The sequence below is a fragment of the Rhinolophus sinicus genome, chromosome 2 (genome assembly GCF_057876585.1).
Source record: "Rhinolophus sinicus isolate RSI-liver-muscle chromosome 2, RSI-T2T, whole genome shotgun sequence".
NCBI lineage: Eukaryota > Metazoa > Chordata > Mammalia > Chiroptera > Rhinolophidae > Rhinolophus > Rhinolophus sinicus.
Genome location: NC_142502.1, coordinates 151264797 through 151291353, shown reverse-complemented (window position 1 = coordinate 151291353; position 26557 = coordinate 151264797). Strand labels below are relative to the sequence as shown.

Here is a 26557-nt window from a genome sequence, read left to right as displayed (position 1 = left end):
CAGGATCAAAGCAAAGCACTTCCACAGCTGCTTACAGTATATTTTGGAGGCATCCATTAATAATAGTTACCACCACCAGAGTTTCCTGCACCTACTGGGATTCCCAGCTATTTCCAGCTCCACACAATGGTCACGTTCTCTGGGTCTAGACTCAGAATTAGGTAACAAAGCTAAAATTCAATGTACCTCCCTTGAGTTTTGAAGTATTGCCCAGCAAATTGGTTCTTGGAGCAAGACAGGATGTTTCAGGAGCTGCTGTGTTACTTGACCCAACACACATACAACGAGATAAACTTCAGCCTTGTGTATGCAGTATGATTACTTATGTCTGCCATCATCAGTGAATAAAGCCATCATCTGAGTGCATTTTGCAGCAATTTGAGGCTAACTTATTAAAGGACCATATTATCCTACATTTAAACAATTTTGAAAATTTTTGAAAAAATTTCTAAACTGTACAGCACGCCTCTGACTTCCAAAACAGCATATACTAAACATTAATAAACATTTTAAGAAGAAAAAGGTCTTTGTAAAGTAAATATAATGTGAGTTACGTGCCCCTTTGTGCCTTCCACTTGTTGCGTCAGGGGAACACTCTGTCCGGGTGGTACCTGGACCTTGGTTCCCCCATGAGCAGGATTAAACTTAGGAACGCCTTGCCAGCCCCCCTGGCTGACCAATAGCTGACCCACTGGTGGAATGCAAGAATAGGATCACATAGGTTGCCCTATTGCCATAGTAACCTCATGTACACTGTGAAACGGCCGAAATTATGCACCCTGCCTTCTACCCTACACTATTATCCTGAAACTTGTGATTTATTGTCCCCATGCTTGCTGATTGTAATCGTTATGGCCTAGCATACTTTTTAGACTGGTAATCTATTGGGAAAAACTCCATAAAATTAGTTTCCTGGGGGACCCCTAATGGAATTCTCCGACGGGAATGCTCGCCGGACACACCCGAAGCCAAGACGCTGTCTCGGTTCCCCAGCGCCTTGGAAACACTCTTCTGGTGGTGAGAACTCGCTGTTACTCTTTGCCTTACTTTGCTTTATTCTGTCTATCTTACTTATTGCCTCACTTAATAAATAGCGTTTTGCTGCCTCAACTCCGTCTCAGTGTGCATGATGAATGCGTATTCCACACCCAAATTCTGTGGCCACTTAAAACGTAGCCCCTTGCTGCTAAAGTCTTTAATATGTGTTTTACGTGGCAAGGCATTCCAAACGAGGAGGGTGAAAAAAAAAAAAATCTGAACAAAAGCCTCTAGCAAACTTGTTCCCTCCACCTTCCCTCCTCTCTTTATTGAGTGTTAACTCTAGGTCAGGAAGTGGTCCTGGTCTCCGCAGAATGTAGAGGCTAAAAGAGGGAGAAGACGTCAAGGTAACTGAGAGAGAAAACACTATAGGGTCTGTGATTGGAGACAAGACCTCCCTTCCCCGTTAGCCCTTTCCTTCATTCTCTTTTCCGCCGTGTGTGTGTGTGTGTGTGTGTGTGTGTGTGTGTGTGTGTATACACACACACAACTGATTCTTGAACAACATGCATTTGAATGCATGGGTCCTCTTATATATGGGTTCTTTTCAACAATAAATACAGTACCATAAATTATTTTCTCTTCCTTTTTTAAAATAACATTTTAAAGTAACATTTTCTTTTTTCTAGCTTACTTTAAGACTACAATATATAACACATATAACAAACAAAATATATGTTAATTGACTGTTTATGTTATCAGTAAGGCTTCCAGTCAACAGTAGGCTATTAGTAAAGTTTTTGGGGAGTCAAGTTATACTTGGATCTTCGATTGTGATGTGGTAGTTGGTGTCCCTAACCCCCATGTCATTGTTTAAGGGTCAACTGTGTATATATATATACACACATATACATATATATGTATATAAACATATATGTACATGTGTAATATGTGTATATATATATACACACACATATATATATCAGGTAACTTACAAAGAACATACAGAGCAAGGTGAAAAAGAAGAAATTGGGAAATGGAAATTTGAAAGTAAGAAAATTATGGAAGTCAGATTAATCAACAAATTATATTTCTTAAGTCTTGTCTAAGTAGCCGAATGTTGGCCATAAGTGTACATCTGACTTCCTAGCAGCCAGTGCAAAGAGGAGTACACGATCAATTGCATAATTCATAGTGTCTATAAGATTAAAACTTGAATTACCAAGAAACTACATGGATTAGGGTGCAGTGTTATAAAAAGGCATTGTGGGATATACTTAGCAATGTCCTCAATAGCATCTCTCATTGTACCAAAAAGTTCTGGAGGGCATGACAGAAATTTATAGGGTTGGGGAAAACAGAAAATAGAGAATATTAAATTCTAGCTGCAGCTAAACATCCTGTCCCTGGGGTTGGGCTGGGTTAATCTGAGCCCCCACCTATAATTTCCATTAGTTCAATATTCTAAGTGCTGCGTTGGAGGTTATGGGAGTGGAGAGGGATACTCACCTCTGCCTGCACTGGGGAAGTGTGGACTGACGCCAGGGGCCAGGAAGAGATGATGCCCATGGAGGGATCCAGTGGGAACTACCCAAGCGAAAAGGCAGGGAAGGCATTCCATGCATGATATAATAGCATCAATGGGGCACAGAAGTATAGAGAGTGCTGATAGGAAACTATGGGCAATTTGGCACTGGAAAAATATGAAATAGGAGGCAAGGTATGATGGGAGGTGGAGCTGAAGATGTAGGCAAGGGCTAGACTGTACCCATCTTTTGTGCTTTGCTAAGAAATGTGGCTTTGCTCTGTGGGAAGATACTGATGTGCCACTGAAAGAGTTTAGGCAGGGGAGCTGTATTGGCTAACTATTGCACTATAATGTCCCCAAATAATAATGTGTCCCCATATAATAATTGTCCCCAAAACTCAGTGGCTTAAACAACAATCACATATTCTGATGCACATATCTGTGAGTCTTTGAGGGGAGGGAGATTATACTTCAGGGTGCACATCTTCAGGTTACATGGGGTGGACCTGTTTGGGGTCCAGACTGAAGGAATAGCAGCCACCCAAGGTTAGATTATCTCCCAGTGACATGTGGAAGTATAGGAGGGTGAGTGGACAGACAGATGTCTCTGGAAGCCTCATCAGAGAAGGGATACACCCTCATGTATACCTACATTCCATTAGCAAAGCAAGTCCCATGGCCAAGCACAGTGTCATCAGAGAGGGGAGATAAACTATCTCCTCAGTGGGAGCTATTGCAAAGTCACATGCCAGATAATGGTATGAATTATACAGGGAAGTTTGTTTTTTACGAACAAACCTGTGATGGAGTTAAAAAAATAAAATAAAATAAAAACCAGATGTAGAAATTCCTGTTTTCAGGTAAGGGGCTGCCCAAATGTAATATCAGTAATGATAAAGTCGCATTTCTACAGGTAACCTGATAAAGCACTTCATATACATTACCTCATTAACTGCTGGAGGTTAGATGATTTGTTTAAGGAGAGGAACTAACAAGTGACAAAGATGGGACTCAAATTTTTCTGACTTGTATTTTTCTGACTTATATTTTCCCTTTCTGTGCCAAAAGTACTCTTAGGAAGTGTGTTGAGGAGAGCCTTCTGTGTACCTGAGAGAAGGGGCGGTGTCAAAGAAATATTGCACGGGACATAGTTAAACAGGAAAGGAAGACTTTATTCCAGACTATTGCAATAGGAGAGAAAGAGAGAGACTGAACTCACCTCCACCGATATAAAAAGCAGGAGAGTTTTTAAGCCCTCAGAGGATCTACTGGGAAAGTACTGGAGGGCAGTGGGAATGGGAGGGGGAGTTGGTCAATATGTTTAGGGCCCTGTGTTTGCTGATCAGCAATCATTGAAGTTAGGCTTCCACTCTCCCAGACAGACTGGGATACAGGGGCCCTATCTTTGATGGTTCCATTTCAAACGGATGGCTTCCCAGTCCTTGAGAAACATTCCTGGGTAGTAAAATTGGTGAGAAGCTGGTAGATGATTTACATCTCAAGCAAGCAGAGAAATAATTCACAACGGCAAGTTTTCTAAAGTAAATGCTCTAAGAAAAGGATAGTCAAGGACCTATAGTCAAGGACCTGTCTCAAGTTTAGTCAAGCTGAGGGGAACTTTAAGGCCATCTAGGTCAGAGGGCAGCACCACCTTTTCTTACTCTCCAGGAAGCCAGGTCTCAGATAAAGCTGTCACCTAACAGGTGACAACTTTATCAGAGGACACATGCTAAGTAGCTGGTGGAGGGATTCTGATTTAGATCCTCATCCAGGTGAAGATGACTCCCTCTGCACCCTGATTTCCCTAGGTGGTAAATCCCTGCTGTTTTCTGGCCCTGTCTCCATCCTAGAGGAAAGCATTCACCTAAATGACATGCTTAGGACTAAATGCACCCGCTTCTTCAGGCAAAAACAAGTGTTTTCAGCTCAGAGACAATTCCATGCGACTTCACAAGAGGGCAGAATGGAGAAGGTGGAAGGGACTGTTGCAGCCTAAAGACAGAACCCAGGGACACAGAGTAACCCCTTCCAGAAATTACCATCATAAAAAGCCCAGCCAGTAAGTACCGGGCAACCTGCCTCATAGAGGAAAATGGAAATCTCCTTGGCTGGCAGTTCAGCTTGCCTAAGGGGCCCTGCATTGCTCAAAGGGGAGGTGATCTGACCTTAAAATCCAGGCCTCGGAAAGCAGGAGATGAAGGTATTTTATTTTTCCCTTAAGGCTTTGATGTTTTTCAAATAAAAATTTAAAAGATCCACTTCCTTTCCCTGAAGCTTCTTAGCAAAGCAGTGGATTTTTAGAAACGACTTAGGCCTGGGGGTAGGTGGTCCCTAAAGAGCAGAACCCTGAAGCCTCTCTTCCCCGTTCAGAGCATTAGGATTTTTTTGAAACGTTCCTTACCCAGCAACACCCCCTGCCCCCCTTTTTCCCCCACAGACATCTTCTTTCATTCTCCAAAGAACAAACAGTTACCCCTCAGGTCCTGCTACTCATCTTTCCTGAACCCCAATCCCTCCAAATACCAAGCTTTCCTCATTTCAGTCGGTAGCTGTTTCTCCTGCCTGGTGACTAACTTCGCGTGTGGCGGAGGAGGGAGCTGCTTTGGCCACACGATGGTGCGCGCGAGCCTCCAAAAGCCCGGCCGGCCACTGCTTCTCACACTTCTCCCCCTACCCGTCCCATCCGTGCCCCAGCGCTGAAGGAGCCGCGCCCCTGGCATTCCCCGGTGGGATAGCGGGGAGCGCGCCTCCGGAGCCTGGGAGGCGGTCGAGCGGCAGCTGCGATCGGCCCGCCCGGGAGGTGCGGCCGGCTGCGGGCGGCTCCGGCTCCAGGCTCCTCCTCCTGCGGGTCCAGCCTTTACCCCCGCATCAAGCCCCCACCCCTCTTTGGCTCGGCTCTGCAAATCCGAGGCTTCCCCGAACAGCCTAGGAGCGGCGGCGGGTGCAACGAAGGCGGTAGAAGGATCGCAGCCAGCCGGCCCCGCCGAGCCCTCGGGCGGCAGCGGCGGCGGCGCTGGAGCAGCCCCGCAGGCGCCGCGGAGTCCGACGTGCCCTTGCATGGCTAGGAGAGGAGGGAAGCCTCGGGAGGCTGCTGGGCAAGGAGGAGGAAAGTGTGCGTGTGTGTGCGCGCGAGACAGAGTGAGGGCGACAGTTTCTAATTAGGGCGTAGGAGAGGGCCGGGGAACCAGGGTGCGGCACCTCGGCGCCCCCCTCGGCGCCTCCACGGGTTCCCTAGGTTCTCCTGGGGCGGCGCCAGCTCCACTGCACCCTCACCATGGACTTGTGCAGAGTTGGGACGCGCCTCGGCAGTAGTGCGCCGGTGGATGCCCGGCCCTGGGGGTGCGCGGGCGCGCGCGCAGGGATGGCGAGGTAGGATGGCTGCCCAGCGCGACCCTTGTCGCCCCAACCCAGCGGCCCCTGGCCGGTGCCGTTGACTCGCCGGAGCGCACAGGGGTGTGGGCGGAGGCGGCCCCGCTGCGCCCGTGCCTTTGGGTGTCGCTTTCCCTCTTCCACCCACTCGCACCTGCCACCGCGCGGATATCATGTCGAAGGCCGCCGGAAGCACAGCGGCGGCGGCGGCGGAAAGTTGTCCCCCAGCCTCTGCTGGCCCATCCGCGGCCGCCGCCGCCGTGGAGGACCTGTCCAAAGTGTCGGACGAGGAGCTGCTGCAGTGGAGCAAGGAGGAGCTGATCCGCAGCCTACGGCGCGCCGAGGCCGAGAAGGTGAGCGCGATGCTGGACCACAGCAACCTCATCCGCGAGGTGAACCGCCGCCTGCAGCTGCACCTCGGCGAGATCCGCGGACTCAAGGTGAGCGCCGGCTGGAGCAGGGAGGCTGGGCTCTGCGGGGCAGGGAGCGGGGCGCTCCGGGGAGGTGGGGCCAGGCTAACTTTCCCTCCCTCCCTCTCTCCTTCAACAGGTGAATCTCCCCATTGTCCTGGTCAGCACCCCTTGCTCCCCATCCCCAGCTCTTTGGAAACTTTTCCAAACTTTGGATGCGTTTGGTTCCCTCCTCTTCCCCATATGGTGCGCGCCAGCGTCCAGTTCCCTCTTGGGATCCTCTGTGGCCGAAGGAGCGGGCGCCTAGGATGCTGAAAGGCTGGGGGGAGGTGATGGGTATGCGGAACCTTTAATTTCCTAGGGAGTCTGGAAAAATCAGTGCTTTGGGGAGCCGGGTGACAGCCTGGAAGGGGAAAAGGAAAGCGAGGGAGCGAGCGAGGCCAGGATATCTTCACCCTTGGGGTTCCGGAATACCATAGGGCTGCTCTGGTGCCACGTCTTTTCTGGAGGGCAGAGGGTGAGGACAGGGTGCTAATGCTGGGCAAAGGGACGCCCAGGAAGAAGCTGCAGGCGCCATCCTCGGAGCTGAAGTGTATCACCCGGTGCAGAAGAGCCTAAGCTCTGCCTTCACGTTTTCTACCTGCTCCTGTGCTTTTTTTCTCCCGAAATTCGGATGGCGTCATCTGGGGTTGCTTGTTCCCTCTGCTCCCAGTTTTCTCCCCAGATTGATTTTAATTCCATCTAGCATGGGGGAGGAGGAGCAAAGGGTTTGGGAGGCGCAGGGTTTTTAAAGGGTACCCCAAGTATCAGTCTGCGATGCTTGCTTTTTCAGCCAGCCCTCCCTCTTTGCTATTAGGAAAACGACAAGAAAAACAACAAAAAAACCGAATCCCCCCACCAACTTTCTTTTCTCCTTGGAGAGCTCTGAGTGTGCCAGCAGTGTGGCTGCCTGGCTGGCTGCGGCAGACCGGTGGCGGGGAACCGCCCTGCCGGCCTGCACCACAAAGTTCCTCTCTTCACCGCCTGTGCTGGTGCCTCCTGGTATTCCTTCCTCTCATTGTTCTGCTTTTGTTTATAGGAAGCCAGACACAAACGAAATCACTGCAGGGACCTTAGGGAGCAAATTCCCGCAGGCACATGCTGTTCTTATCCCCTTTCCACTCCCACCCACTTCTCAGGCAGTAGACACTCTCTTAATTGCCTCAGTGCTCCAGCTCTGGGACTCTGGGGCAAAGAGAAGGGGGAGGGGCAGAACGCTAAATGCTCACCTGGGTGCTGTGCCCACTCCAGGTGGAGGTCCCCCACTCCCCCAGATCCCAACTGACTGTCATATGGTCCCTAGAGTGGGTGCAATTAGGAAGGTCCCACAGTTAGAAAAACCCCAAGGCTTACTCTTTCTCTTGGTTTAATTCATTACTAATGGAGTATTTATTAAGTACCAGATTCTTGGGGGATTAGAAACAGGCTAGTGTAGCGGTAAGATCATCACAGAGGTGGGTTTGTATCTAGAATCCTCATTTACCAGGAGGGTGAGCTTAGGTATTTAATTTCTCAGAGCCTCATTTTATTCATCAATAAAATGCAAATGATAATAACCATCTCCTAGGGGGTTGTGATAATAAGCTATGATAAGGTATGGGAAGGTTTAACACTGGACTTGACTACAAAAAGTTGTAGTTATTCCCACCAGGAGAGGACATGTAATTGTATAGCTGTGTGTCTCCAGGATCTGGGTTTCTCAGGCAAAGTTGGAAAAAAGTATAGTTTATAACCCTCCAATTTAATCTCCCATGGTTTGAACTATAATGTGACTTGGAAGAGTTTTAAATTAATCAATTAATAGTATGGAGCATTGACATAATAGCTAAGAAATACTTGAAAATTCTTTCAGTTTGTGTGGATTGACTGTGCGCATGGGTCTACCATGTTTCCCCGAAAATAAGACCTAGCCGGACAATCAGCTCTAATGCATCTTTTGGAGCAAAAATTAATATAAGACCGGGTCTTATATTACATTATATAAGACCCAATATTATATTATAATATTATATTATATTATACTATATTATATAAGACCAGGTCTTATATTAAGTTTTGCTCCAAAAGATGCATTAGAGCTGATTGTCTGGCTAGGTCTTATTTTCAGGGAAACACGGTATGTGTGAGTGGTGAGGGGCCTGGTCTTCATTCCGCTAGCCTTATTTAGAAAAATACCTATTACATCAGTTAAGGGTGGTTACACCTCAAGTACGGGTGTCTCCTGGTTGTCTAGGTTTGTGACCGACATTAAAAGATTTTCCAGTCCACCTACTTACGAAGTTCAGAAATGATGGGGGAGGGTAACTTTCTGACATAGCCTCTATGACTACTTCCCATTGTCCAGAGCAGCTGCAAGGTGGTATGTCCAAGACCTCTAACCCACCTCTCAGAGGGCTGTGGTAAAGCCCCGCTGAGAGGCCAGGCTTCTCCCTTCTCTTCATCATTTCAACTCAGAGCTTCCCTGGACACCATAGTGATCTGTAAATATGGTTGACTGAATAATTCTGGAAGGAAGGGATTGTTTTTCTTTCTTTCTCTCTTCTTTCTCTCTCTCTCTCTCCTTTCTCTCTCTCTCTCTCTCTCTCTCTCTCTCTCTCTCTCTCTTCTCTCTCTCTCTCTCCTTCTCTCTCTCTCTCGCTCTCTCTCTCTCTCTCTGTCTCTCTGTGTGTGTGTCTGAGGGTTTGGGATTCTCAGTTGAGGACTGTAAATTTAGGGTATTAAGGCTATAACACTTTTTCTTTTTTATGCCCCTTTGTATGAACTGCCTTTGAAATTACATCTAAATACTTTCAAGGCTACTAGTTGGTACTGCAGCTGTAGATGTAGGAAATGAGAGCATCAGTTCTTTTCCTTTGAGGGACCTGTGATTCTGTCCAATCACTGGCAAACTTGTTTGTATTTAAACATTTAAAAGGTAGTGCAGTGTGGGACAGTGGAAAGACAAAGGATTTGGAGTCTGACAATTTTGGTAGCTTGGGCAAACTGTTAACGTCTTTAAGCCTCAGTTTCCTCATCTGCTAACTGGGGATATTAATTCCACATTGGGTTTGATGAGGATTAAATGATACATAGATAAAGAAACTCCAGTGAGGTTAAATAGTTTTCTCAAGGTCATACAGATATAAAATGCTCAAAATAGGCTGACTTTCTTTTGGCTAGTTGACATTCTCTGGTTCAAATGTGTGGCCCTGAAAGGGGTGGAGAAAGGAGATTAGAGTTCTGATGTTATAAAGAACTGGATCCTGAGAACCATATTTGTGCACTGCTGAGCATATATCAATACTTACGCTGCTCTCGCCTGGAATTTCAGGGAGCAGGCAGTAGTTTCGGGGAACTGGATCTCTGTATGTTTTTTATCTGCAGCACATTAATTTTCCTCCTTGCTCCCCAACACAGCAATTCCCTGCCCTGCAATGGTGAAAAATAACAAATTAAAACATTCTTCTTTAACCACAGATACAATACTTGAGAGTCCTATGAATGAAATTTTGGATGATATGCTATGAAGTGGGTTTAATCTTTTAAAAGTCCACTTTAGAAAGATAGATAACATCTGGTGGCCTGTGGCAATGTTAAAAAGGACCCTTGGTGTTTTGAAAAAGAAAGCCCGAGTCTTAATGTGGCAGATTCGAAGAAGCAGGCTCACAAGGTTATTATTAAGCTGGTTGCTTAGCTGTTCCTCAGAAGGCAAAGGAAATAGCTCAAAAAGTTGGAGAGTTAATAATATTCCCAAGAAAACTGAATATAGGAAGATGGAGCTGTGATAAAGAAAAATGAATGGGCCAATACCCACTCCTTTTTGCCCCGACTGGAATTTTGAGTAGCATATGTTTCACTCCATTTGAAAGTGCATTAACTCCTTGAAGCCCACAGCAGCACAAGTCCTGTTTACTTCCCAGTTCGGGAGAAATCAGGAGTAGTTATAGGATAGTCAAAAGGAAGTATTTTCAGATGGAAATTTAGTTAGATGAAGAACATGACTTGAACTTTTATGAAATGCCAGGATGAAGCTAAATGTGGAGCAATTTCTGAAGCTTAGAAAGATTAATTTTGTTTGAATATTATTTTCTCAAAATATCCACAGCTTCTCATTTCCCCTAAAGCATCCATGTCAAGGGATCATTTATTCTCTTATTACTGTGGACTCCAACATAGCAGGGGCTTGCTGAAAACAAGAAGTCCTTTCTCAGTAGCTAGAGCTGTATCCTGTTTTGACCACAGGCTTATGGATTGAAAGGGTTGGTCAGTCCATAAACATATATTAAGTATTCAGTGTATGCAAGGAACCATGCCAGGTGAGTTAACTGTGCATAGAGAGATATTGGAATGGACTCTGCTCTCCAGAAGCTAAGACATCTACATTAGAAAAGAAATAAAAATGATGCCCGATGCGTGCTCTAGCTAGTGTGTCTAACAGGCATTAAGCAGTGAATGGGAAAGTTCATTCATTCATTCATTCATTCATTTCATTTATGCCTGGCACTGCTGCATCCCAGGTGCCATTCTGGGGTTGGGGGTAGTCTTCTCAGAGGAATCTCTCCTTTTATATGTTCATACGCTGGAGAAGATAGTATTTTCTAGTTGGAAAGCTAGACAAAAATCAGGGTTCCTAATTAGCTGACATAGAGGGGCTAAAATTGGAAAGGCAGGAGAATGCCTTTATTTATTCATTTTCCCTGGCAAAGGGGAGGTGATGGAGGTTGATATGCAGGAGAGATGCATATGCAGAGAGTATTTTTGGAGATCAGCTGGCCAATGAGAGCCTGGCTTGGAGTGGGTGAGGGAATGGGGCAGACCAAGGCAGGGAGGCCAGGTGAGAGAGGCTTTTGGAAATGCCAGGCCTCAGGTCAGACAGTGGCAATGAGAAGTAAAAGGCATAGATAGGCATTAGAGCAAGGAAACAGAGTTGCTGGTAAAGTCAAGTGTTCTCATTGGAGTTGAACGCTAAGCTGCACAGAGCCTCTTCTTTCTCAGGCCTTGAACATCACTCCCACCTTCGGCCTCGTGCCTGTCAGGAGGTGCAGGACTTGGTTGGCAGATGTTTTCCAGTTTATTTTCTAGGCAATAGTGGGCAAAGTGTGGGAATTAATCTGAGTTTAAGAGAATTAAGTCCCCTCTCTGAGTACCTCTGGTTCTGGATTGGATGATGGAGTCAACAAGACCAGAGGTTTTCAGGCTTTGTACAGCAGGGGAAATCTTAGGTAGCTGCCCGTGTTTTACCCCCACCAAACCATGGTGCTTAAGAAACTGTTATCTCTTTTACTACATGTGTGAATGGAGAATCAATGGGGACTTCATAATTAATTAAAACATTTCTTGGTTGCAAGTATTAGGTTGGTGCAAAAGTAATTGTGCTTTTTGCAATTATTTTTAGCCTTTTAAACCACAATTACTTTTGCATCAACCTAATATCTATCGTAGGGGTGCAGTGTTCTGGATAAACAGAGGTGAACAGAGTATGTGGTTGGGGGTGGGGTCTCCATTGTCATGACTCTAGTGTGGTGAGATGGAGACATGAGTAATAGCCACATTCAACCATATGTCATCCAACCATATGTGATTACAAATTGTAATATGTACAATGGAGGGGAAGTCTAAGGGATATGGGTAGAGCATAGAAGGGAATTTCCTTTCGATTAAGGATAGTGGTCAGGAATGGTCTCTGTGGGGAAGTAACATGAATTGAGTTTGTGTAGAAGGCTGGGGTAAGGCAATGCAAGTGAAAAAGGGGGAAGGGCTTATCACTTGAGGCCCTGAAACAAAGCCAATGTTGGTGGGGCTCAGTGCATGATGGGAAGGGAATGTTTTCATCTTCTCCACTGCTACCATGTGTCCAAGGCACCATCATCTCCCTCTATCTGGACTAGCCTAGTAATCTCCTAGCCGGTCTCTGGGCTTCTACCTTATCCTGTCTCCCTGTCTTTTGTCCACCCTCCCACTCTCTCCCCTCCACCCCAAGCTAGTGTGTTTTTCACACAAAACTATGGTGATTCCTTACAAAATGAATCATATCATGCCACTCTATCCTTGGTCTGCCGACAGTCCAAAGTACTTCCCGTGGCTGACAAGGCCCTGTATTACCTGGTCTCTGACACCTCTCAGACCTCCCTTCCCAGCTCTGCCCTTCTTGCTCACCTCGCTTTTAGCATGCTGGCTTCACTGCAACTTGAGCCACATTTGTCTTGGGGCTTTTATACTTGCCTTTCTCTCTGCCTGGGATCATCTTCTCTCAAATGTTTGCTCCTTAATTTCACCCAGGTCTTTGCTCACATGTTTTCCTTCTCAGCAGAAGTGCCTTCCCTTAAAAAATAGTATACTTTAATCTGCTTTAGTTTTCTTCCCAGCACCATTCACTACATGGCCTCATGTTCTATTCCTGCTTTTTGCCAGTCTTTCCTACCGGAATGAAAGTCATATGATGTCAAGGTCTTTCCTGTGTCCACTGATGCATCACAGCATCTGAACTGGTACCTAGCGTATAACAGAGGCTTACTAAATGTTTGTGAATGAACCAGTGACTCACCATTCATGCTGGAGAAGTAGGCTGGGTCATAGGACTAGGGCCTTGCGAGGCTTGAAGGATTTTGCACTTTATCCTAAGGGCAGTGAGAAGCTATTAAGGGTTTTAAGACTGGGATTGATGAGATGAGATAAATGTTGGAAGTAGAGTTCAGAACACTTGTTTGGCTCGGAAGCGGAAGGCAAGGGAGAAGGAGACATCAGGCATAACTACAGGTTCTTATGCAGAGCAACAGGATGGGTGGAGGTGGCATTTGCTGAGAGGTGCAATTTGGGGAGAGGAGTCTGACTATCACTCAAGAGCTCAGCATTGCTTGTGTTGCTTGTGTGATGCCTGGGAAATGTGCAGGGGGTATAGCAAGTGGGGGTTAGCTGTGCAGGGCTGAAATGCCACTGGAGGGCAATTGTGCTGTTCCCTTATGGGGGGTTGGGGCTGCATATCCCAGTCATGGTCCGAAAACCTAAGCGGTGCTTGTTGTTTGTGCTGATCAAAGGCCTGGTGCTTCAGAGCTTTTCAGCATTTCACAAGTCTCAAGGAGCCATCTTTCTCCCTTGATGGTGAGACAGGGGTGAGACTTTTTTTTTTTTTTTTTACTGATTTCTTGTTAATTAACAGGCTGCTCCTTAAATACTGACAGGATGACCTTGCACAAGAGAGGCTTTGCTGAGGTCCACTTTTCTGTAAAACAACGATAATAATCATTACCCCTTAAGTGTTTTGGTGAAAAATAGATGCGATAGTACATGTACAGCATTAGTAATTAGGCAGGGAGCATAACCAATACCTATTATTTTTATGGATAGCTACAAACCTGAGGCTTCCTCTCACCCTCTCACCTCCTCTCCTAACATTACAGAGAATTCACTTACTCTAGGCTCCCTCGTTCCAGGGTGGGAAAGTCTAGGCCTGACAAATCTTCATATGGGTACCTTTCTTGAATGGTTGTATCTTTTTTTTCAGGATATCAACCAGAAGCTCCAGGAGGACAACCAGGAACTGAGGGACCTCTGCTGTTTCCTGGATGACGACCGGCAGAAAGGCAAGAGGGTGTCCCGGGAGTGGCAGAGACTGGGCCGCTTCACGGCAGGAGTGATGCACAAGGAAGTGGCCTTATACCTGCAGAAGCTGAAGGAGCTGGAGGTGAAGCAGGAGGAGGTGGTGAAGGAGAACATGGAGCTCAAGGAGCTCTGCGTGCTGCTGGATGAGGAGAAGGGCGCGGGCTGCGTGGGCAGCCGTTGCTCCATCGACAGCCAGGCCAGCCTGTGCCAGCTCGCCGCCTCCACAGCGCCCTACGTGCGGGATGTGGGCGACGGCAGCAGCACCTCCAGCACCGGCAGCACCGACAGCCCGGACCACCACAAGCACCATGCGAGCAGTGGCAGCCCCGAGCACCTGCAGAAGCCCCGCGCCGAGGGCAGCCCAGAGCACGCCAAGCACAGGAGCACCAGCCCCGACCATCTGCAGAAACCCAGGGCCTCCAGCACTTCAGATCACCCCAAAGCACTCAAAGGACCCAGCCCTGAGCACCACAAACCCTTGTGCAAGGGGAGCCCCGAACAGCAAAGGCACCCGCACCCAGGGAGCAGCCCCGAAACGCTGCCCAAGCATGTGCTGAGCGGGAGTCCCGAACACTTTCAGAAGCACAGGCCCGGGGGCAGCCCCGAACACGCCAGGCACAGCGGAGGGAGCCCTGAGCATCTTCAGAAACATGCCCTCGGTGGGAGCCTGGAGCATCTACCTAGAGCCAGGGGCACTAGCCCCGAGCACCTCAAACAGCATTATGGGGGGAGCCCTGATCACAAACATGTGGGCGGAGGAGGCGGAGGCAGCGGCGGAGGCAGCAGAGAGGGTACCCTCCGAAGGCAGGCGCAAGAGGAAGTGTCACCCCATCACCGGAACGTCTACAGTGGCATGAACGGTGGGTCAGTACGTGCTGGGGAAGTGCTTGGGCTGGGGCAGCTCTGAATTTGGCTGCATTGCTCTGAATGCTGAAGGGCTTTCCAGACATATTAGAAGGAGCAGGCTCTCGCTAGGGCGTGGGTTGAGGGAGGTGCAAACGTTTTTCCCTCAAATGTGTGTTTCTTCCCTTTGATTTGTTTTAGTTTATAGTTATCAGTCAAGTAAACTTGGAGAAGATTAGGAATGAAGGGTTATTGGAGGGAGAGGGTCAATAATTCCGTGGGACCTTGAGGAGTCAGGGTGAGATTTGTGGGTATTGTAGATAAAAACAGAACCTTTCGAAGGTTCTTCCATCTTGAACTTGAGCATTTTCCAAGTTGTGTGCAGTTTCCTACTGGGGCTCCCTTGTGGAACAGATGACTAAAAGATTTTTGAATCAATTTAACAGTTTATGTGTAGGAAGAAATGAATGTTTATTATGAAAAACAATAACATCATTAAAATGGAAATTTGCTGTCCCTAAACAGGCTTGCTGATTGTTGTCTGAATGCCTATAAATATGCCTTCCTCGACCTTGAAGATTTTTGTCATGGTGTTGAGGGCCTTAGTGTGAATTTGTGACTTTATTTTGCACCTAGAATGCATCAAATGATTCTCTTCCCTACTCACTCCGAACCCACCCAATTCTCCCTCTAACTCCCTGAAACGTATCCTGAAATGCATGCTCTTTTACATTACAAGAGACATCTTTTCTGGATGTTTAAATGTTCTTCTTTAAAATATACAGATGTGTTTGGACACTCCTTTGGTTTCCAAAGCATAACATCCGCTGCATTTGCTGATGTGGCTCTAAACCTGAGTTTTTCAACCTTTTGGAAGAGGCTTAGTTTTCTGCATCTTGGTTTTGAAACCACTTGAATAGAGAGGAAAAAAATACTTTAAAAACAAACAAAAAAACCCCTCACAGTCCTTTCATGTTACTTACAGTTGAGTTGGAACTAAAACGATTGGTTTTATACACTGTGGGGTTTTTTTCATTTAAAATATCTGAGGTTTTTCGCTTTATATGAAAGCTGCTCCAGAGTCGATGTGCAGTCAACTCTGAGCAGTGGCGGCTTCCAATTTTAGCAGTGACACAATGGGGTAAATTTTCAATATTGTCCTTGGGGATTTACCTGTTGGATTCCATTTCATCCTAATCCTTTTCTTGTAGTGCTGAAAATTGACTCCTGAATCTTGGCTTCTAATGCATCCAATGATCTTTTATGCGCCAGTGGAACTAGAAAGAAAGGGTGGGAGAGATAGGATGCTGCTTTCTTGCTTGTGTGTGCTGGAAAGTGAAGGCTGGGAGAAGCCAATTCACCTGTTGTGTTGAAGCCTCCTGGCTGGCTGGCTGGGGCTGTTATCAAGTTCATTGTTGCTTCATTCACTCTTTCCAGGTGAGGCAGAGATGCTGCCCCAATTGCTGTGGGCAGCCTTGGCTGCACAGCTCTCACAGGAGACGAACGTCATTTAAAAAGATATTTTGGTTGTGTTGCTATCATGAGATGGGTCATTGCCATGAAGCTTGTCTTCAGGGGGTAGGGGGTTAACAGGAAGGTAAAGTTAATGACTTCTCCATTTTTTGATTATTTTTTAATGAGCATGAGAAGTAAATGTGTGCACTATTTTAAGGAAACTTTGTATCTTGAACCAAAAAAAAAAAAATGACTTAGGAGCAGGAGGTTCACTCACTATAAACAATTCTTTACAAGAGGGCTTTTTAAAATAAGGAATTCATTTAGTTTAATCAACATGTAATTTAACTTAGAAGATTTTAGGTGCGACTTTTAAAGAATACCTGGCATAAAGTAAGGTATGTCGCTAGATAAGATGACATTATATCATGGCTTATTGTCTGGATTCAGATAAATTTAGTGGGTCAGGCAAATGTTTTTTAAAATTTAACAGTTTTAAGTTAAAAAGTTTGATGTTGCAAGGTGCATTATTAGAATGACACTCTAATGCTTGTGTTTACTTTTCTCAATCTTGAGTGACAAATCTGTTGACAGTTGATATCCTTACCAAAGTATATTTGTAAGTACATTTGCATTACGTTTTTATTTCAGTAATTAATTGGAAAATGAAGTGGCACAATGAAATATTTATGGATCATCAGTCTATAAACTTGGGCATTGGTAGCTTGTGTTTATGCTGCCATTACAAATTAATTTTTGATATGAATTGTAAGACATGATCTTTTATATTTATAAATCCCCACACACTTTGGTTGAATCATTGACTTGTAAACAAATAGGAATCAATAGCAAGGTTAATCTCAAATTGCAGATTTGCTGAGTTATTTACAGAGTCCTTCTGTTTGGAGTTGCTGTGAGATATGAGTGTTTTGGATGAGTACTTGCATGTGTGAGCAAAAAGCAGGTGAAAGCAAGTGGGAAATGTGTCAGCATTATGGTACAATGAAATAGAGATGGTGGGATATTGTCCTGCTTGTAAGGATATACATTCCCTCCAGAAAGACACACATATACTCACTGAGGAAACATCAGTGAGAACGATTGCTATTTTAGTTGACTGTGCCTTGGGCATCTTTAAATCTTGTGCCTTCAACTACAAACTCAGTGGAGGAAGTAGTTGATGAACTTGACCTCCAAGAATATCCTTTGGTTAAAACAGTTGGCTTAATTTCCAACTGGATGCAAAGATGAATTTTAGGTATTTTTCTTCTCTTAAAAATATCCAAGGCTGTATCTAGCCATTTTTAAATTAGTAGCTGATTAAGAAAACAATAAAAGCATTGACAAAACAAACAGAAAAAAAATCTCTAAATTGAACAAAATGCTCATGAATTCATTTACTTAGGTTAGAAGTTATTATTCAAGTATTTCTTTTCAATTTGTAGAAAGTTCCAGTTGCAAAGAGGAAGTAGATTCAACCCTTATCACATCTAGACATTAAGGCATTTGTCTATTCATTCAAGTTCTTGCTGTATTCCAGATTTGTAAATTAAGTAATTGAATCGCCACTTCTAGCTATAAATGTACAAAAAATGATAACCTTTTTGAGAATGGGGATTCATTTACCTGATTCCATTGAAATCTGAGGTTGGATTGAAATTTTTTAGATGAAAGTGTTCCCTTCCACAATGAGACCAAAGGGTTTTGCTTCCAGATATCAGCTGGCAGGTCTTTACTTTTTAACAGATAACTTTTTAGCCAAGGTCATGGATGCCGTGGATGATTCAGGTTCTTCCAGCAATAATGACTCTACTGTATTGTTAACCTTCCAGACAAAGATGAGTCTGATCATCAGGTCCTTACAAATAGTCCACCCATGGACCATTAAGAATCCAGAGGAAAAATAATAAAAATAGTTTTATTTTAATTCTAGAGGCACATATTTCTGGTTATCAGCAACTGAGCAGGAATAAATAGAAGAAACATTACTCTTTATTTTATTATCTTTTTTCTCCTAAAAACATTGCTTAATTATCTTTAATTTGACATTTTTGAGCATGTTCCAGTGAACAAATAGCTACAGGCCCTCGTTCAACATCATCTCAGTATACATGAGGAAATTATTCACTTGTGTTAGACAAGGTCCATTTAGAACTACATTTGGCCTTGCCAGATGGAGTGTCAGGGTTGTAAGTCTTCCTCCTGAAAGCTTCTTTCTGCTTCTTTTCTTCTTTTGTGAGAGTATCCCTAGAGATAGAAAGAGCAGGCTGTTTCTCCACCAGCTCTTTCTCTAGAGCAGGATTTCTCAGCAGCAGCACTATTCACACTTGGAACCACATAATTCTTTGTTGTGAGGGGGTTGTCTGTGTGTTTTAGGAGATTAAGCAGCACCCTTGGCTCTAGCTACAAGCCACCCCCAGTTGTGACTAATTAAAAATTTCTCCAGATCTTACCAAATGTTCCCAGGGCATAGGGAGTAGGCAAAATTGCCCCAATTCAAAACCACTGCTTTACAGCAGTGCTTTTCTATCTGGCTGCAGATTAAAATCACTGTGGTAGCTTGGAAAAAATACCAGTGCCTCAGCCCCGCACTCAGGGGCAAATTGAATTAGTCTGGCACTGGGCCCAGGCATGTGGCAAAAAGAGCTCCTCAGGTGATTCTAATGAGCAGACCCCGTGAAACCCACCACCCTAGGTGAGTGGTGGTTATATAAGATGGGTTTGTATGCGGGAAGCTCTCAAACACCCAAGCTTCCTGGGAACAAGGAAGTCAACTTTTTTCTTTGCTGAACTCTAAGACTTAGAAGGACTGACCCCAGAAGGTACTGTAACATGTTACCCTCTCAACCCCAGATTAAAGCTATCTGATAATGCACTTTGTGGAGGTATGCATTGAAAATTTGAGTTTTTGGCAGGTGGGATTGTTAGGTTAATTTGGGGAAACTCTGGCATATGAGTAGTTCAAGACTACTTTTTAAAGCCTTCACATCCAGATGGCAAAAGAAGAACATGGGTTTCAAGCCCATTTACAGTAGATGCCAATGGTGCATGTATATCATGCAATGCCTGCATTGCTAATGCATATTTCCCACAAGAGAATACTGCATGTCCAATCTCTCAGTTTATAGGTTTTACCCTGGGTTTTAAGACTGCTCCTTATTCTCTGTTGAAGTTATTAATGAGTGAACAAAAAATGCTGATAATACAAAATGGCCTTGTTTAAGGAGGGGTAAGAAGCTGTGTGTGGAAGAGCCCAGCAAGACTTCTCTGAAGCAAGGTTGTCTGTAAATTAAGTAATGGTGCACTATGGCATGAATAATTACTCTCATAAATCTTGTATTTTGCTTAGAAAAAGTCAGAACATCACTTATGAATGAATTTGGACAATAGAAATTGAATGTCTCTTGGGAGAAAATTTTCAACAGTTACAGTTTACTAGAACTGATTTTGATTGAGGACCTATGAGGATATTTTCTATTGTGTGAATTGACCCAGAGATGGTTAAAGAACTAGATAATAGTTTTTGGTCTTAACTTTATTGTGGTGATTTGGTAGCCTTATATCCATTTTGATAGGACGTCAATTTAAGAAGTTTTGAAAAACTTATACAATACTTGTGTGTGCAAATTGCGTTTATCATAATACATTAGAGTACTCTTATTTAATGACATACAAATTAATATTGAGAATATTTTGTAATTTCTTAAACTATATCTGTAAGGCAAACTGTTATTGGAAAGCCTGGATGGCATAAAAGGTGTTTTCTAATAGAATGTAAGTTTTTCAACTCCACTGGCAATAATAGTACAAAGCTGTAAGCATTCTTTAATTTAGGGGATTCTTTTCACCTTTCTCCAAATGAGATTTTCTATATAACCTATATGTTATATATATGTGTCTGTACATATATGTTTTAATAACTTTAGTATTACATCTGAACAATGCCAAGCATTAAGTTGACTGGTTCTGTTAAGTCAAACAAATGTTCAGATATATCCAGTCACATAAGCCAGTTGCTGCTATGAAGTCAACCCAAAATCCTATAGTTGTGTTATTTTGACCCAATTGAAATAAATGTTTGTATTTTTGGATTCATTGCAACTTTCCAAAAGATATAATAGAAAAAATATGATTATTGAATTAGTGATACATTTATCTTTTTAACTGAAATAATTTATAACGAAACATGGGGAAGTGAAAAGTTATGGCAAGTATTCCATTTCATTAGATAATTTTGCAATTGTCAAAAATGTCAAGTGAGTACAAATACAGTGATATATATGCATATATATATTAGGCTGGTGCACAGTTATCGTGCTTTAAAAGGTTAAAAATAAATTCAAAAACCGCAATTACTTTTACACCAACCTAATACATGTTTTAAAGGATAAGGTTTTACTTGTGTAGCACCACCATTGGGCCAGTGTATGCTTGATGAAGTAATTTTATCAGATTGAAATTTATGACCTTAAGCTCTAAAACTTCTCAAATTTTAGCCACTTCTAATGTTTAGAGACCCCAGGGACTCTTATGCTAGATGGAACTGTGAGTCCTTACATTAAATGGCCCCAGGTGGCTCCTCTTTTTTTTTTTTTTTTTTTAATATCTACTTTTAGAAAATAGATTTTCAGTTACTTCAAGTACCAGTGTGCTGTTAGGAGTATTCCTTGCTGCCTTCAGCTGGCCTGACTTTAACTCACCTTCTCACTGTTTCTAAATTCCATTCTGCTGTTGCTAATGGTTGGTCTGGAAAGTGAATAACTACCCTGAACTGAGCTGTTTAAAATAAAGAGTATATGGCCTTGAAATGTCCTTCTATGAATAAAGTGCATGACCTTTAGTGCATGGTCCATGTGTCTTGAGTCTAAGTATTCTTGCTTTCTAAGGTTCATCTTTGCTTATTTTTTGGGTCTTGAGTATGCTTAAGAGAACTTAAGTATTTCTATAAGAATGCAGAACTATTTGCTTCTTGGGTCCTTTGGCATAACCAATTTGCCTTTAATAATACTTTAATACATAATATCTAGGGCAAGCATTTGTGTACATTTGAGAAAATTAGTTTGAATTTGATTCTGGGAAATATTAAGAATAGTTTCAAGTTCTGAAATGGGCCAATTTTCAAGAATTCTGGGAAATTTGGGATTCAATATCGAGTAGACCATGGGACACCTGAGAATACAGATACGAAATCTCAGCTCTAATTTATAAAGTCTCTAATCGGCAAAGGGTGAGGTTCAAGTTACTGCTCCTCCTGACATAAATTGCCTCCTTTTCAGAGTGCTGTTCAGGAGTTTTCAATAGAAAGAGTGGCTGCTCTTTCGGAGTCAGAGGATCCTTAAGCCACAGAGAGGCAGAAGAGGTGTTTGAAAAGGGAAATGGCAGAGGAACAGCAGGTTGCATTATCGTCCTTAAAAAGGCAATACCGGTTTGTCCTCCCTGGGATAAAAGGTGATACCTGAGTTATTCACACATGGTTAAATCATTTACAATTTTCACATAACAAAGAGTTATGCGTTATAGAGCTTCTGTACTTGAATTTTTATGGAAGGGTATAGCAAGTCTGGGAACTTAGTCTTGGCTCTGGATTGAAACTAGGCATACATTCAATTACCAGAGAGAAAAATATTTATTAGGTTTTTTTTTTTCTTCTTCATGTCTTCAGTTATTTAAGCCTTCTGTAGGCTTTTCTATGAGCCAGAATATGTTAGGGATAAAGGCTGGGTGTGGGGGCAGAGTCCCGGAAAGCAGTTTCCAGGCTCTCGGCCTCACATAGACAGGTGCCTGGCTCAGGTAGTAAATGGCCATCAACTGTGATGGGATGGCCATCAGCTGTGGCTAGTTGGCTGTCAGCTGTAACCAGTGAGCCATTGGCCACTAATATAACTGCTGTGGCTATGCTAGCAGAGAGAGAGGAAGGAAGAATGGGGGCTAGCAAGAAGATGGCGGCTGGGCTGGCAAGCGTGGATGGTGGTTTGCAGATAGTGTGGATCCAGCCTCCAGTGAGAGTATAGTGCCGCCAGAGAGAATATAGTGGTATGACTCCCCCATCTATGGCTCCGTGGGTGTTCCTTTTTGGCCTCACCATATCCTGCGTTCTTATGTGGGGAGCGGGAGCAGAGACCCTGCAGGCCGCCCCGCATGACAAATGGAGCGAGCAGGGTCTCCCGCATGACACTGGGTTTGGTAATTGCTCAAAGATGATATTTCAATTGTTCATGTTCTCTCTCCACACACAGTATTTAGTGTTATTGTATGTATATTTAATTAATTGTATGTATATTTAAAATTAATTGAATTTGAAGATATTGAATGACTTTTTAAATACCTTTTTACTTTCATTTTCAGCTACGTAAAGAAATGTGAATCCTTACATTTTAAAATCTTGCAAACAATATTTGTAGCACCATGTATGCCTGCTGCTATGGTTGAAGGGTGAATGTTTTGGTTAACTTTTGATAACCAAGAAATCAAAGGTGCTCTCTAATGCTTCCTGAGTGAGCTGGCTTTTCTACTCAGGTGTATTTATCGTTGCTATAAACTCAGGATTTTGTCTTCTAGCCTTGATTATAAAGGAAACTAAAAGGTCTTCTTATCTTCTATTGTAGGGTCATTTGGATTTCAGGGGAAATTCCTGATCTGAGCTGTGTGTAGCTTTCTGAGTGTCCGTAATTGCTAGTTGGTTCAAAAATGATGAGAAGCATCAATTGCAGTTGGGGCAAGGTTTGTGTGTTCTTACCAGTAGGAAAAAAATAAACAATTAGCAGTGAATATTTACTTATATACACACATATACATGCATGTGTATAGGAGTGTATTAGTTCAGTTAATTGAAAATGGATTTTAATGCTAAAGCATAGAAAGAAATTAGGACATTATAGTTGTATTTAGTTTAAGAAGTCATGGAATCAGGGTGACTTAAATCTGTAAAGTACTGTACATTTTATCCAGTTCCAGTTTCCCATTTTCTGAATGAGAACATGGTCTTATTTTCAGTGAACTTCCCAAGACCAGTTGCCAAGTTAGTAGAGGACTAGAATCAAGATGACTATCAGGGGATGGAATCAGTTTTATAAAGAAGACATTTAATTTTCTAGACCTTGAGGTCACTTGAAGTAGGGGTAATGTTAATAATAAAGGCTAAATGGATTAGAGAACCATTCTTCCCCCTTTTCCTGTTGGAAAGTCCAGAAAACCAGAGACATGCCATGATAAGAATGAGACAAGAAGAAGTGTCGGTAGACTCTGGCCTGGTGATTTAGGAGGTGAGCTTGCATCTATTGCCTGGGAATCCCTTATTGGGCCAGATGGGGTGTAGAGTTCACAGCTGACGGACAACTACTGAAATGTGTTCTTAGTAGGAGGAATATTTGCGCTATTAGCTTGAGAGGCCAGCAGTCTCATTACCTGTTTTCCTCCCACACACTCTTTCTACTCGAAGACCACATTCCTTCCAGATAAACATTCTGTGAAGATGGACTGACCTTAGTTCCGTCCTCACACATCCACTTGTATTCATAGCCAGAATGCTGTGTGTTGGGAGAAGTGTCAGCTCTGGACTGCTAGAAACAGAAGGGAAAGAGACCAGGAGCAAAGGGATGGGCCAGATGGCAGCACCAACTGCTCTCAAGGAGTTGTGTTTTTTAATAACTCAGCTTATTGCAAACAAAACTAATTAAGCCAGTTATTCTGATTTATGCTACTATAGACAGACGTAAAGTATACATAACATTACACTTTTGATGGCATTTAAAAGGTCAGAAAATCTGAGTTGGCAGATTTCTCTGCAAAGCATGCTGGACTGTTGAACCACTCTTGAGAATTCAAATTAACCATGCTCATTAATTCAGCATCTCTTCTATTTCCCTAGACAGCAAGTGCCAATTCACCATTCACCCAAACAGAATAATAAGACCCTGAAAGGCGAGTCATTAGTCATATCTGTAGATGATGGATTAGACAGCACTAACAGGGAAGTGAGCTAAGAGTCAACTTAGAGTGGGAAAGAGAGAATGAAAATAGCAGACTAAGGCAGTGTGAGGGAGACAATGCCATGAAGAATTTCAAAGGATCTGTCTGTTTGGCAGTGCAGGCTAGGAATGGGCACCTGTCTTATGTTGAGTGGCAGGGCAGGCTTCTTCATTGTTACAGGAGCCAACCAGAAATGTCCTGGCTCTACAGCCAAGGAGGAAACTGGCCGAATTTAGCTGCTCATTTTACATATGAGGGCGCTTGGGTAAAGAACACAGTTAGGATCAATTAAAGGTCTAGATATAAATATTATCCAGGTGGTTTGTCATGAATCTCTTCCCCAGTATAGTGACTGTCATGAGAAACAGTTTGGAATCAAGTTTCTCAAAATTTGTAGAAGGATAGCCTTGAAAATTGCTTATTTTTACAGTGTTCCTATAGCACTTAAAATGGAAACCAGTACTTCAGTCCTCCTAACCCTAAAACTATGTGCCACATGGTTTTCACCCTTAATTTCTTTGGCTTTATCCTGTTGCAATTTCAGAATTGTCCACTTCGGGGTTTATTGGCCTACCACATAAATCTATCTTTGATGGAAACATTATCCTTGCCAGAGTCTGTACTGCCAAGTATATATACAATAGGCATTCATTTAAAAAAAGAGAACAAGGCTGGTACTATTGTATCTATTATAGAGCATATTTAGTTATTTTTCTATTTGTGGTATCTGGAATTTCACACATATATTAAAGTAATATATAGATAGCTATCTTTAAATTGGCATGTGGTATCCGATCTTTATTTATGGTTGTAAAGCAGTGAAACAATTTTATAAATCTCCTTCAGTCAAAATCCATTTTAGTTGTGAATAAAAGTGATATGTATCTTAAAATATTTAAAAACAATTTAAATTTTTCATGGAGTTAAATAGTGTAATGCACTAACTTTATTTTATTTTAATTTTTTAAATTTATGGGGGTAGCACTGGTTAATAACATCATAAAAAAATTTCGGGTGTACAACTTTATAATACGACATCTGTATAGTCCATCATGTGCCCACCACCTAAAGTCTAGTCGCCTTCCATCACCATGTATTTGACCCCCTTTACTCTTTATCCTCCCCCTACCTGCTTCCCCTCTGGTAACCACCATTTTGTTGTCTGTTTCTGAATTCGCTCTTTGTTTTGTTTGTTGCTTTTTGTTTTATATCCCCCATATGAGTGAAATTATATGATTCTTGTCCTTTTTCATCTGACTTGGCCTAATACTCTCAAGATCCATCCATATTGTTGGAAATGGCAATATTTCATTTTTTTTATGGCCGAGTAGTATTCCAGGGTATATAGGTACTACATTCTTTATCTAGTCATCTGTCAAAGGACACTTGGGTTGTTTCCATGTCTTGGCTGTTGTAAATAATGCTGCAGTGAACATAGGGGTACATGTAGCTTTCCAAGCAAGAGTTTTCAAATTTTGGGGTAGATACCCAGAAGAGAGATTGCTGGATCATATGGTAATTCTAGTCTTAATTTTTCAAGGAACCTCCGTACTGTTTTCCATAGGGGCTGCACTAATTTACATTCCCACCAACAGTGTATGAGGGTTCCCTTTTCTCCACATCCTCTCCAACATTTATGCCTTGTTTTATTGATTATAGCCATTCTAACAGGTGTGATGTGGTATGTGATTGTGGGTTTGATTTGCATTTCCTTTATAGCTAGTGATATTGAGCCTTTTTTCATATATCTGTTGGCCACTTGTATGTCTTCCTTGGAAAAATGTCTGTTTAGGTCTTCTACCCACTTTTAATCAGATTATTTGTTTTTTTTGTTGTTGAGTTGTATGGGTTCTTTATATATTTGGGATATTAGCCCCTAATTGGAGGTATCATTTGTAAATATCTTTCCCTATTTGATTGGTTGCCTTTTTATTTTGTTGGTGGTTTATATTGCTTTATGTTGCAGAAGTTTTTTATTTTAATGTAGTCCCATTCATTTATTTTTGCTTGCCTTTGGAATGAAGTTGGCATTAACTTCTTAAAAGTCATCATGGCACACTCTGCCCAGCTGGAGATTTGGATATAGAACTGGCTTTGCCTCTTTCTTGTTGTGAGACCTTTAGCACACCACCAACTTCTGTGGGCAAAACAGTGTAACGGGCTGGAAAAAGAGGTATTCTAAGTCAATAGTCCCAGAATTTGGATTTCACAGATATGTAAACCCTGAGAAAAAAACCTGGAATTGCCAACTTTTTTACATCTGTTAGGTATGGATAGCAAATTAATAAATTAATAAAAATTAATCTTTATCTACTAACACCATTCATAAAAGATCATTTGAATATTTAAAAACAGAAAAAATATATATATTTACTAAAGGTTAGTCTTT

At 43.0% G+C, this 26557-nt stretch overlaps 1 protein-coding gene across 7 annotated transcripts in view; it reads left to right on the top strand.

The window, feature by feature from the left end:
- The first annotated feature begins 5182 nt into the window (after positions 1-5182).
- The window catches only part of CCDC85A (coiled-coil domain containing 85A), a 175776-nt gene continuing 154401 nt past the window's right edge, over positions 5183-26557 (top strand). For all 7 annotated transcript variants that reach the window (XM_074332003.2, XM_019753170.3, XM_019753169.3 and 4 more), the window contains exons 1-2: positions 5183-6315; positions 13805-14762. In XM_074332003.2, coding sequence (XP_074188104.1) covers positions 6049-6315; positions 13805-14762 — 1225 coding nt within the window. In that variant the 5' untranslated portion in view covers positions 5183-6048. The remainder of the gene's footprint in view (positions 6316-13804; positions 14763-26557) is intronic.